Source organism: Herpailurus yagouaroundi, unplaced genomic scaffold (genome assembly GCF_014898765.1).
Source record: "Herpailurus yagouaroundi ecotype Mexico unplaced genomic scaffold, PumYag 29, whole genome shotgun sequence".
In the NCBI taxonomy this organism is placed as follows: Eukaryota; Metazoa; Chordata; class Mammalia; order Carnivora; family Felidae; genus Herpailurus; species Herpailurus yagouaroundi.
In genome coordinates this window covers 98,321,051-98,334,955 of record NW_024412377.1, presented here as the reverse complement: position 1 = coordinate 98,334,955, position 13,905 = coordinate 98,321,051, and the positions used below count along the sequence as shown (strand labels likewise).

General features: G+C 47.9%; 1 protein-coding gene across 1 annotated transcript; it reads right to left on the bottom strand.

The window, feature by feature from the left end:
- Positions 1 to 3,128: 3,128 nt before the first annotated feature.
- Positions 3,129 to 11,278, bottom strand: OTP (orthopedia homeobox). The gene is made up of 3 exons (XM_040450202.1): positions 10,997 to 11,278; positions 9,297 to 9,706; positions 3,129 to 3,682 (listed from the first exon to the last, which is right to left on the bottom strand). The coding sequence occupies exons 1-3, from the start codon at positions 11,031 to 11,033 to the stop codon at positions 3,152 to 3,154; spliced, it is 978 nt and encodes a 325-aa protein (XP_040306136.1). The 5' UTR covers positions 11,034 to 11,278; the 3' UTR covers positions 3,129 to 3,151.
- Positions 11,279 to 13,905: the final 2,627 nt, after the last annotated feature.

Below are 13,905 nucleotides of genomic sequence, written 5' to 3'. Positions count from 1 at the left end.
CATCCTTGTAAACAACCTTCCATGCTCACTGGTAAAGCAATCTGTAATTTGTAGTGATCTCTTAAATGTGACTTGAGATTACAGTAGCTACGAATTCAAATTTTTCTTAAAAAAAGCACTAGTTAATTCAAGGGAATATGATGAAATGTAAAAACAAGAAAAAGTATTTTTCATCTACAGATATTTTAGAAATGATTATTATGCTGCTAAATTCTAGAGTGCTAACATTCAGAAATGTTCCATTTGTATATGAAATCCCAAATGAGCATGTTTTTATCTTCTTTAATATTTTAACCTTATATTAAAAAATACCATTTAGAAAATGTAAAATTCAAATATTCTGTGAACACACTCACCAATTTTACCTCCAATTAAATTCCTAAGGTAACATGAAGACACGATTTTTCTCGATCACAGAAAATCATGTATTTTTGTCCTTGCCTTCGAGGAGATTCTATTGTGCTCTTAGTTGAGTAACAATTACAACAGGTCCTAAAATTCATATGTAGTCCAGTGGTACAGTCTTTTTAGGGTTTACACACTATGGCAACCAAATGAGAAATCTTCCCAGGGGATTGGGTGCACTCTCAATGCCCATAATGACCCTTAAAGTTTAAACCACAAGATCAATTTTGATTAGTCTTCCAAAGAATGCCTGTGATATTGATTTGCCTCCAAGTTTAAAACACACCACAACCTTCCCTCTCAGACTACCAAAGAAACAGCAATTTTCACTACTAGTTAGTTTCAGCACGTGGCTGTATTCGAGGTTGGCTCACACCAAGGAAGGACCCTAAGCAAACGAGAGCGGCCAGATGAAGCAAAGCCTGAGGCACAACCCAAAGCCAGGTCGTCCTATTTCAGACCTGCCGTTTGCCTCCGCTCGTGAGGTCTGGGGTTATAAGAAGCCGAGTCCAGATCCTGAAGAAACAAAGGAACCAGGTCGCCGCTTTCAAAAAGCCAGGAGGCCTAGGCCCTAGGAAAGTACACCCCCACCCCCTCCCCGGACAGCCCAGCCCTTTCACGTTTCAGTCCACTGCATACCTGGGACCAGACGCGACTTTGGGTTAGTGACGCCTGAGGGCAGAGCTACCGGTCCCCAGACTTCCTTTACTATGGTCCTTCTGGCCTACAGCTTTCCTATCACAAGCACGCAGCCCGAAGAGGGTCGCCCTCCACTCCCTTGCCGTAGGGAAACGGTTCACAAGAGAAGCTCATCAACCCTCGAGCCCTGAGTTTAGTGCCGGCAGCTGCGCCCTGAGACTCACTCTGGAAGCCCTGGCAGGCCCAAAGCCTCGCGAGGCCTGGAGCTCGCGCGAGGCCCGGTCTTCTGGCTTCCGGCTCGTGGACTGCGTGATTCAAAGCCTGGCCTCCTGCACCAGAGCGCGGTGCAACCCGGAAACTGAACCCCAGCCTACTGAATGGGGTTCCCGCCATTTGAGATCCGGGATCTTCGCCAGTTGAGAGCCCTCGTGCATACAACAGGACGAGCCCTCTTCCCCTCCCCCACTTGACCCCTTTCCTGAAATTCAAAGTCACAACAAAACCCATCATTCTTCATATCACATACTGAAAATGATTTTATTTTATCCATTTACATTTAACTTGATATAAACTTGTCCGGAAAAGTCAAATAATATGCTTTATATTAGCTCAAACATTTATTAAGAAAACCAAATTCCATAAATAAGCACAGACAATAAGTTAAAACATATCACAAATTGACCAGTATGTAACAAGAATGCTTTATCTACACAAAACATCCTATTTCACATGTTTGTTCATTCTTCGAAAGCGCTTCTGTTCTCTGGGTTTGGATTTGACCAGCACATGCAGAAAGAGCTGATTGTGTTTCTCTGTACAAAGTTGCAGGGTTGTAGATGTCCGGGTGCACCCATCGGCAGCCGGCAAGGGCCAGAGCGGTGGCCGAGGGGCACGAGGGACGACAGGACGACCACAAAACAACCTAGGGCACAGAGCAGCGAGGAGAGAAACGGAAAAGGAAGCAAACAAACCCCAGTCCTGAAGGATCCAGAAAAGAGATGTGGCTTTTACAAAAGGAAAATTTTCTTACATTTATTTTATTCTTCCTTATAAAGACTTATCAAAATGGGTAAGATCACCTCTTCTTCATCACCTGACTGATTTCGTCTACTCCAGCCACCAACTCACTGGCATATTCCTCCTGAGAAGCCTTCCCTTCTATAACCTCACACAGTTGTGCTAAGGAAAATAAAAGTAAGAGAAAATAAAAGTGTTCTTTTGCAAGCCAATAGAGGGCTGCATGGATGTGACTGGGCGGACGGGGCAAGGGTAGGGTGGTGGGAGAGGAAAGAAAAAGAGGGGTTTGGAGAAAGAATACAGGGATAAATCAAATTATATCAGTTGGGCCCTCAGATGAGGCGGTTGTAGCAGATGCTTGTCCTCCTTTAAGACGAAAATCCCTAACATTGTGCTGTCCCTTGAACACGTCCGTGTGTGACCTAGGTGCACTGTGTATGCGTGTGTGTACGTGTATGTGTAGTGTCTGAAAGTGAGCGAGAGTGCGGGTGTGTGTGTTTCTGCCCACAAACCAGTCCATTGGTGTCTGATTTCAGATCCTGAGTCGACTCCCTGGTAAGTAAAATGGCGGGAAGGATGCTTTTTGCAGGGCGCGGGAGGAGGGGCGTAAGGTGCGGGTAAAGAAGGGACTGGAGGGGAGGCGGCGGGTGAGGGGGTCGTAGGCGTCGTGTTGAAGGTGTAGGTGAGAATGCCGCCAGTCGGAAGGCTGGGAGGAGGGCGCGAGCACGCTACTTGCGAGCCGGGTGGCGGGGGGTAGCCGGAAAGGGTGGGGTGAAGTGCTGGAGAAGGGGGCCAGGGAAGAGTTGGGGGAGACGGGAAGAGGAGCTGAGAGGAGAGTGGGGACCGGGGCGGGCGAAATCAGGTGGAGGGGAGGCCTCGCGGGCTGGGGCTTGGGGAGAGCCCCAGAGAACGAACGAGAGAGGAGAGAACAAAACGAGAAGTGGAAGTGGCGGAGGCCGGGTGGGGGGACAGGGCAGGGCGCCGGGGCAGGGGCCCGGGCAGGGAGCGGGGGCCCGGGCGCGCGCCGGAAGGACCTCGGGGCGGCCCTGGGGGCGGCGCCGGGGGCGGAGCGGGCTGGGGCGCGGCTGCATTAAGTGAAGCTCATGGAGACTGTGTGCTCTAGCGCCTTGCGGCGGAGGGAGGCGATGCTCGTGCCCCGCCACACGTCGCTGCTGTCCGGGGAGCTGCAGAGCTGGGGCGAGCCGGAGACGTTGCTGGGGCCGGGGAGGGAGGCGGGCACCATGCCGGGGAAGGCGGGCTGGTAGAGGTGCGACTGCAGCCCCGCGCCGTTGGAGCCCGCCAGGCTGTTGGACAGGCCCATGGAGTTGGGCGGCGGCCCGGCCGCCAGGCTGCACTGGGACAGCGACTGCGCCATAGCTTGCTGCCTGCCCAGAGCCGGCGGCAGCGGCAACTGTGATACGCCCGGCATGGCGGCCGCCGCCCAGCGGGTGTCGTTGGCGTGGAAAGAGCACAGGCTGTCGCCCATAGCGGCGGCGGCGGCGGCGGCGGCTGACGGAAACTGAGGCAGGCCTGGTGTGGGCAGCAGAGTTCCCGGCGCGCGGAACACGTTGGTGGTCTTCTTGCGTTTCTTCCACTTAGCGCGCCGGTTCTGGAACCAGACCTGGAGCGGGCGGGGCGGGAGACACACAGAGCGCTATTAGCGAGCGGGCTGGCCAGGGGGTGGGGCGGGGGCTTGAGCCTGAGAAACCTGCGTCAGACACTGCCCCAGGCGGGACAAGTACCATCTGCCCAAAGTGCCCGTACACTCAGCCAGAGACCGCAGTTCTTCGTCAGCTCGAGACAACCGGAGTCCCTTGCACTCAGCAAGCGCCAACCTCCGAGGTCCTGATAGTGCCCCGGAGCGCATACACTGGGTGCAAACATACCACCGCGTGCAGTGTTCACCACGCCCCTGCACGCTGGCACATTCTATGCACTGCTTAGAGGCACAAGTCTGCAGGCAGGCATGTGTCAAAATCGGACCCACAGGTGTACAAATGAAGATAAACATGTGTACCCATGTGGCTTAATAGCGTGCCTTATAACACTGATGGGCTATAGAATTTTCAGAAACGCTGGAAATTTGGAAATTGATGAGGGGCTGAGGATGACATAGCCAGTTTCAAAATCCAAAGACAAAGGAAAACCCCTAACGCCACGGATGACAGAGCGGAGAGGTTAATATAGTGATCCTTGTGGGAAAGCGAGCCGCACTGAGCTACGGTGTTGTTTGGGTCGCCACCGTGATTTCTGATTCGTAGCGACTGGTTCTACTGCCACAAGTCTCCATGCCTCATTCTCGAACCCCTCTGAGGGCACCTTTTATCTGAGCTGTACAGATGTGCTGGAACCTGCTGCCAGGGCCCTGAGCCCCACGTCCTTCAAGTCTATTTTCAGAAGCTTGCTGAGAACCCCGAATTACAAGGTTTTCCAATTCCTCAAGTCTCCCCTGTTTGATCTGTTTCATGTATAAACTGAAAACAAATTTTCTGACCAGTACAAATTAGAGGTCAAGTTTAAAGCACACACTAGTAATGAATCAAATTTGATTTTGCTTCAGACCCACATATCTTTCTTTTTAGAGGAGATGTGTTTGATAAAATATACTCCAAATAAAAATAAGCCTCGTACTCGTTTTTTCTTAACAATACCTCTGAATTTCTGAACTTACCAAACAAACTTGACATTTAATGCCATATTCACCACCACAGGGGAAGGAAGAGTTCTTCTGAAAGATACCAGGTAAACTGCCTGACCAAGAGAACTTCCTGTTTCCCCATACTTGAATTTGGGTTGTGTGTGGTTTTTTGTTTTGTTTTGTTTTGTTTTTTAATAATAATTGGCAGTACGCCTACCTGGCAGGCTTGCAGTTTAACACATAGTCAGTTGGAGGTTTAGTGTGCACAAATATAAATGACATAAGACACAACTCAGGTACTGATTGAGTTTCCTCTTAGAATGTGACAAACGTAATTTGACCATATTCATGACCAAAAGGTTACTCATCTGTTAATCCATGCTATTTAGTGTTTATTCTGCAAGCTAAAGGATCATGAGTATGGATGTACCTGACCTATTCTCAGTAAGCCAGCTATTCACAGAGGCATGTTACACTGTGCAGGTGAAGACCCTCCATGCTTACTAGTGTGAACGGCATTGCACTCTAGACATATTGCCAGCCTTTGAGCTGGCCCTGGCCTTTCTACCGTACCCAAGCCATCACCCATCATCTCATCTTTCTCTGATTTCTACCCCATTTCCCGTGTTTCTGCCTACCCCAATTTCCTGATTGTGTAAAGATGCCGGGTCCCTTACTTGCTAAAGCCCCGAGAGTAGGTGGCACAACGGATTAATGAGACTGCGGGGCCCTTGATAGTAACTGGGATCAATGCCGACGGCGGAGAATTGAGCTGTTTAGCGGCCTGGAGCAGAGAGTAACCCGCAGGAGCCAAGGAAAGCACAGTGAGGAGACCTGTGGCCACAGGTCACTTTGCATTACCCATCCTAGGCTGCATTGAGGAGAGGTAGACTGGATGGAGCCCTAGACAGGGAGGATGTCTATGTCCAAACGGTCCCCACATCTCACATTCTGCACTCGGGTATATTTAGAAAGATAGCTATAAAGACCGGTTCCTAACGGCCTGCAAAGTGTCAGTGAATCCCTAAATGTTTGAATATCTTGGGCTGGGCAGTGGGCGAAGAGGGTGGCAGACATCTGGGGGTGGGGGCCGGGGGGGGCGGGGGCCCGGCGACCCCCAACAACGCCGGGCGGGGGCGGAGGGATTGCCCCTACAGTGGAAAACACAACTGCTAGAAAGGTTTCTGGACCTCAGGCACAGGTGGAAAAGAACAGCTGTTAAAGAACTAAATATGATAGGAATAATCGAAAAATCGTGCTCAATTATGTTTGAGGGTTAGTAGTCAAATGATGGCTACAAAATTTTTTATGTTTCATGGCTTACTGGGGTTGTGAAAAAAATCTGCATGGGGTCTGAGCACCTCCGTTCCAAGCTATGATGCATATGTTTTTAAAATGTGAATGTTTCCACTTGAAAACTAGAGCATGACGGATTAAAATGCAGGCAAAACCTAAGGGAGATTTTGAGAATGCACAGATGACAACTCCAGAAAATATATTAACCGCAGCCACTGGCCAACTTTGTACTCAGTTTGAAATGCAGCTCTTTTCAGAAAATGCTTAATACAACAGTGAGAATCTAATGGAGGTTGGAATTTAAAAATCCACTTTCATGATATCTGCTGTTACAGTAATATAGACATACTGTAAATGTATTTTAAAATATATAGCCCGTTTAATTCCCCACCTATAAATGGCTCAGAAATAGAGAAAGAGAGGGAGAAAGAGAGAATATTACTTTTTTCCCCCTCGAAGCAAACGCTTTATGAAGATCTCATTGGAATCCAGCAAATGATTAATGTGAAGATTTGGGAGGAAATCTGGGGAGCTGTATTAAAGCCGAGATCTCAGGTTCATTTCGATCAGCCAGCCGTGAACTCTGGGCCGAATTCATTACACTTTAATAGTGCTGGGAGAGGAAGAAAATGCAATTTCTCATTCCATTAGAAAACTAGAAAATACTCTCAGCTTGTCCCCCTATTAAGATGTGGCAGGTGACAGGGCCATTCTGGGGGACACGGTCAATGGAATTACAGCACATTATTTTTGTTCGTATAAAATATTGAAAGGCAAGCCTGACTGTGCAGAAGTTATTTCACTGATTTGGTTTTTATGTAAATAAAATATTGAAAGTTAATTAATCCGTGCTAGAGACTAATGATTATGCTTATTATATTGCATTTGATCGCGTAATTTGCATGATTCTCGCATTGCTGCTTAATAAGCCATTCTAGGTTATAAATAATTCTGAAATTGGTTTCTAATAATGGCATGCTATAAAAGGAATGGTTTTATTACACTAGCCAGAAAAGGGGAGCGATATCAGACATGGAATTGGCCTCCATGTGAGTAGAAGTGCTTTAATAAGTACTTAAAAGTGTGATATATACCAGATATAGATAAAAATAAGTATGTTGGATCAGTTAGTCTAGAATTTAAAAAACATCTTTAAAAGCATACAATTGTAATAAATTAAATGTTTAGATCATTTTTAATCAGTGCAGTGGCCCACATACTGAAAAGAATGTGTGGCAATCTGTTAACTATAAAGAAAACTATGAAGTACTCATCATATAAGAACATAAACCAATTACTATTTAATTTGAATTTGGTCAAGGAGCAATGGTACAGTGAATTGTGAAGTAAATACATTTTCCATAAATTATTTTTGCATTACATTACATAATGTTAATCATTTTGAAATGTTAATTAAGAAGGTTATGTTGATCTGATTACTTTTTAAACTATGAAACATTATTTTTAAAAATATTGAAATTGCCATTCTATTAAATTGTTCCTATCAGCAGCCTCAAGCTATTATCTTTTGTTGAACATTATGCTAGAACAATTAAAGTACTTTGTCTTTTTCTTCTTGATTATTCTTTTGTGTACTTTTTGAAAATAACTGTTTCTATTACATAGTTTGTATTTTATTTCATTTACAACTTTTTCTATTAAAAGAACCACTGCCATTAACCTTTGGAAGACCTAATAAAGTTTAATAGACCTCATTTTCTTTTTTCATAAAGTCGGTTGTCCAATTATATTTTATTTGTGATTCTAAGTTCTATTTTAATTTAAACTAATTACCACTATGTCTAGGTTAAGCAACAGCCTTTTACTCTTTAAAACAAAAATTATTAGGTAGTATTTCTCTTGAGGGACAAAAAGCAAATTTATGAATTTTGAACCTACAAGATTTTAAGAAGCCAGTATTATCATTAACAGTAATGAAAGTATTGAAATTGTTTATTTCTGGTAAGGTTTGGACCCAGCTTCAGATTTAAAAAGAGGTGGGAAGTAAAAATCTTTTTAAACAATAATATATATCTGTACAATGCAGTTAACACTTTTGGGGTGTTCAATTTCAATGGCTCATGATTCAGGGTTTCCAAAGTCCACTGACGAAACCACCTGGACTTACAATGAGTAAAAATGTTAATCTATGTTCTACCTTGATGATTACTTTATTAATTGACCACTTTAAGTTCCCAGCAATATTCATTTGCTGACTACTTACAGCAGAAGCATATCTGTTTTTCCAGGTTAGACTATTTTTACAATGTCGAAAGCAGACATAAACATTCAACACTGTGATTATGGACACCCTTGTCTCTTACTTCTTAGATCAAATGTAAAGCAACTGGGATCTTTAAACTTAATTTGTTAAAGCAGCTAGAGATGAAATTGGCACCCTGGATCACATAGAGAAACTATCACGTTCAAGACAGGAAAGGAAGGTTTTCAGAACCCTGGATAGCTCAAGACTCAGTGAGCGCCTTGGTATTTCACCTAGAGCAGTGGTCCATAAAAGATCTGATATATTGTTTTCATTCTTTTTCAAATGGCGGGTGGTTGGCCGAGAACAAGGTATCAGTAACGAATTCGTCTGCTACCTGTCAATCTTTCTTGCCCTAAATGTCCTTTCTTCAGATCGGATATCTACAACAGAAAGCCTTCAGTCCCCCTATCCCCAGTTTCCTTAAGGGGAAAACCAGGGTTTAAAGACTGGGGGATCTTTACAGCCGCTCTCGGCGGCGCTTCGGTAGACCGTCAAAGTTTAAAACCTTTGCAAACCTCAAAGCTCGGGGTTTGTTGTCTTAGAGCTGCTGGAGGGTGATATGCAAGAGAATAAAGCTGCACCGTGAAACTCAGGTATGGATTTTTTGTAAGGTGCCATCATGCCTTATTTCCTCCCTTTTCAAGTTTTCTGTAGAATTGTTGCATTCCCCCCATTTATCCAGACGCTTAACACAAATTCATTAGGGGTAATGAAATACTTGTGAAGAACTCGAGGTGGAGTGGAGGTGCGCGCTCAGCTTAGCCGCCTGGGAGACGCGGAGGCTGGGAGACGCAGAGCTTCCCTTCTCAGGACGAATGAGACGACCTAACAGTAGAACACCGCCGGCTTCGCTTTTGAGGCATTTCTGCAGGAATGTGGCTATACTGGTGGGAGGTGGGAGCCCTGCTTGTCCATGGAACTTATAAGGAAGCCGAAGAGCAGCCCAGGACCCCGACAGGGAAAAGACCCCGCTTGTTTTGCCCAAATCCTCCCGCCCCACCTTGCCTTCTGCCCCGGCGCCCAAGCCCGGCGTACCTGCACTCGGGATTCCGTCAGCCCGATACGCAGCGCCAGCTCCTCCCGCATAAAGATGTCGGGGTAGTGAGTCTTCGCGAAGCTCCTCTCCAACTCGTTGAGCTGCGCCGGGGTGAAGCGCGTCCGGTGGCGCTTCTGCTTCTGTTGGCCCTGCTGCTGGCCGGCTTGGCTGGGGTTCGGGCCTCCTTGGGGCCCCGGCTGTTTGTCCGGGTCCTTTGCGCTCACCGCCAGCGAGGCCGGCGTAGAGCCCACTGTAGTGATGTCCTCCCCGGGCAGCAGAGTGGCTCCCTCGACTGGGTCGGAGTTGGGCGCTAGGTCCCCCGGATGGCCCCCAGGGTCGGAGCCCCCCACGCCCAGCCTACACTTCACCGCCTCCCGGTGGCCCAGAAGCTCGGCAGCATCTTTCATACCTGAGGAGGGAAGGGGATCGCGGTCACTACCTTCCTGGCGATGCCAGGAGGGACTATCCTCCCTGCGCGGTCCTCCTTTAGCCCCATCCTTGGCTCCCTCTGCGCCCACGTTCGCCCTATGAAGGAAACTCTCGGGATGCTCAGCTGGGTTCCCCAGAATTTGGACAGCCAAGTTGGAATACCATCTCCCGGCCCTTTCCCCTCTCTCTGCAGCCGGCTCTCGTAGTAAACAGCACATGCTTTCATATCTCCGGCAGTGGAACACTCCCAGTCCCGGCAAAGAAACATGCCTTCGAGTCCCTTTCATGAACCGTACCCCTGATGTCCCAGGAAAGCGAGAGCATATCCTTGGACTGGGGTGGGAGGGGGGAGAAAAAAAAGAAAGAAAATTAAACGATTCCTTGGTTGCTGCCCCACCTGCGCTCAGACAGTTTGGCGAACACTACCGCCGGCCCTCAGCCGATTCCCTCTCACTTTTGGAAGATGAATAATTCTCCAAGCCTTCCACCCTCTGAAATCAACCCAAATCAGCTCCGCCTCCCCCTCAAATCAGAGAAAGTGTTTGGAAAATGGAGTCACATCCATCACCAAAGATTCCCAAACCGGAAACCCAGAGTCCAGCAACCCAGACAGCATTAAGGAAACTCAAGGAAACTATAGACAGAGCAGTGAATCAAACTTTACAGAATTCAACTTCCTTCCGGAGAAATAAAAGGCGCGTTTCTCTCAGCCATTGGCAATGCCGAGTCCCTTGCAGGCGGGGATGCCTGTGAGGATGAATTTGGCTTTTCTCCTTCCTCAGTGAACACACTTAGCAAATCTGCCTCGATTGCAGCGGCTTCTCGTTTGTGCCAGATTTTTACAAATTCAACCATTCTTAGATGAAGGGTAGAGAATGAGGCAGGGGGAGAGAGCAAAAAAGAGGAGGAAAAAAAATTCCTAATCAAAGCAAACAGGAGGGGAAAAGAGAGAAAGAAAAACACCTCCTAACAAATTAGCTCAGGGTAGATCGCCGTTCAAAAAAAAATTAATAATAATAAGGGAGAGGGAAGAAGGGGAAAAAAGGAAAAACAAAAAGTAACAACACTTCCCAAGTCCTCTTTTGGATCTACATATTCCATAGATTTTTTTTTTTTAAAGACGATGTTAAATCAAATTAAACTTTAATGCAGCACAATTACTTTTAAAGAAATTAGTCCATTTAGGGCGCATTAAGGTAAAATAAGGAACAAATTGACAATTTCCTGCCCAGGCTTCTCCTGGCTGCCCGGGCGAGAGGCGCGCACTCACCTAGCCTGGCGTCCAGGAGGTCGGCGTGAGACAGCATCGCGCACCGCTCCAGGGCGAAAGCTGTTCCCCCCCAAATTTTAGCGGCTTTAAGTTATTTAAAATAGATATAAGCTATAAGCTATACGATATAGATATATATAGATCACCTAAATGAAAGAAAATTCGGTTTGTGGTTAAAAAGGGGGCTTCTTGCATTATAATGTCCTTTAGAGAGACGGGGAGGTGCTTAACAGTTGAATGAACCCGTGAGCAGCTCGGCAAGGGGACCAATCAGGAGGGCAGCCTGCAAATGTCAGCGCCGGGAGAGTCCCCCACTCCGCCCGCCCGCCCGCGCCCGCCCGGAGGAGGCGGTGGCGGCGGCCCTGGCAGCTCCAGCCGCGAGCAGCAGCAAAAGCAGCGGAGGCCGCCTCGGTCTCGCCCTGGGCTTCTGGGCCTGGCTCCCGTAGGTTCCTCCCCGAGATTTTCTCCAGTCACACCTTTCCTTTTCCTTGTCCCTGCTCCCTCCAAAGGTGCAACTCGGTCTCCTACACCTAGGATCATCCTAAGGCAGAGGCAGTGCTGGGGACGAGCAGGGTTTGACCCCCGCATGACCCGAGAGTCACTTCTGCCCGCGCGCTCTGGGCAACACAGGTCTGCTGCTGGTTCGGGCCTGCCATTACGCAGCATAACCAGGGCACCGCGCAGCCTCTAGACCGCGCGTAAACTCCGCTGCAGCCTAGCAGGCCTGAGCCCAGGGTACAGATACCCTGGCTGGGACCCCGGGCCTAAAGAGTAGCTAGCAGCCCCTCAGCAGGCCTAAAGAGCAAGCAAGCAAACAAACAAACAAAAGAGTCGACTCCCCTTGCGCTTCCAGCGCCCGCAGTCAGAGTCAGGACCCCGCGCACAGTGGAGATCCGTGCACTCCGCACCCTTCCCGCCAGGCTGCCGCTCCTCCACCGGTCCCACGCTTTCATCCTGGCCCGCAACCTGCTCTTTCGGTCAAAGTTTCTAAGTTCAGCTTGGTTCCCAATTCCACTTATGGCTGTAAATAAAGTTAAATGCTCTTTATTTTCTTCTTGAATATGTTAAACTACTTGAACAATTTAAAGTGCTTTTGCACAAGTGAAGCGAACCATCTCTAATGTTCTGATTTTTCAGAGCCAGCCAACAACAAAGTTTAGATTAGTAATATATTTCTAACCAGAGTAATTTTCAAGATCATTAGGCATTTATGTAATTAGTGCCAAATCTATAAGCTTTTATTACGATTATTAGAGTAAAATCAGTATAAATTTGTACTAATTTACTACTGTTTAGACTTGGCTGTCAAGCCCAGAGGTTCTTATTGTAAATGATAACTGAGGAAATTAAGTGCAAAATTCTGTACCATTTCTGATCTGCTCCTAAACAATCCGTTTCAATTGTATTTGTAGCAGAACATAATGCCCTTTTAAAGTTATTTGACTTGTATTTTTATTTGCAACACAAGAAAAATGCCCTCTACCCAGGCACAATGAAAACTGATATTTACTACTCTCAACTTGATTAACATTGATTTTTAATTCGAGAGTGATGCAATTAAGATTATTCATTTAGTGCAAATAAAGCTTCCACAAAAGGGTGGTCCTATGAAGTCTATTTTAAATAATACCGAGCAAATGGCTTTTTTTGTTTGCCGTCCAATTGACTTACACAAAACATTGGAAATGCTGCCTGAGAGCAGATGCGAGAGGAATGGTGTGTGTGTGTGTGTGTGTGTGTCCTTAGCTGTGTGTGTGACAGGGACCGAACAAGGAGACAAAGGAGGCAGCAAGGCGAACTCTGGGGCAGTTTTGCTTCCTCCTCCTTCTCTCCTGCAGCCTGTTCCCCTCCTCCCATGCACACACACGAACGCGCGCACACACATGCACACACGCGTGGATGCCGGGCATCAGCCACAACGGTTCCTTCCAAGCTGTGGACACCACTTCCCCGGAAGCTCCGGGCCTGGCCGAGCTTCGGCGGCCGCCTCAACTGATGCCAACACGGCCTGTGTGGGACTGGGACGCCGGGAATGCGGGTAGCAGCTTGGAAGAGCCCAGGTGTCAGGAGCAAATTCGGAAGCCACGAGGGTGTTCAGCAAACACCTAGTGTCCTTTCGAGAAAGGCTTGCTTGGAAGGGGAATACCTAAACCTAAAGCAAATAAAGTCCCTCCGGTAAAACCTTCCCCTTCCCTGAACGAAACCCGAAATCTAGAAGCTACAGCGCCAGGCGAGCGCAGCAAGAGGCCGGACGGAGGCCTGGGGCGGGGCGGCGTGAGCCCGGGACGTGGCGCCCGAGTGCTCACCCGGGTGCGCGTTTCAGTGGATTCGCAGGGGCGGCGGGGGGGGGGGGGTGCCCACCTGGGTGGGGCTTGCGGTGGTCCCAAGACCGGAACGCAGGGGCAGAGGTGGGCAGAAGTGTCAGGGGTCCTGGGAGCTGACCCTGCTCCTCCAAACAGGCAAGTCCGTGGAGGCCCGCATTGCCTTGGATGCGCACTCTGGTGGGAGGGAGCAGAGGCCGCGACGTGGGGAAAAAAGAAGGGCGCGGGGCCCCAAGTCCTCTCGTGGTGTGCACACAAACGTTCTTGTCCTTCTCCCACAGCCACTCCCAGAACTGCCGCCGGGCCGTGCGGCGTCCTCTCACACGCACTCGCTCGTATATTCTGTTTTGTTGTATCTTTCAGGTCGATAAATAAATGTGTAATAGTTAATGTGAAGACACATCAGAGTAATAACAATGGGACGAAATCAAAGGATTATCCATCTCTGTTAGTAACCGCTGAATAACAATGTTGCGGCGTGATTGATAGCCCGCTTCATTTTATGACTTTTCTATTGGTCTTGATTTTTATAGCAGTATAAACAAACTAAATCATTTCTTCCAAGACTTCAGAGCATAAGCATCTGGG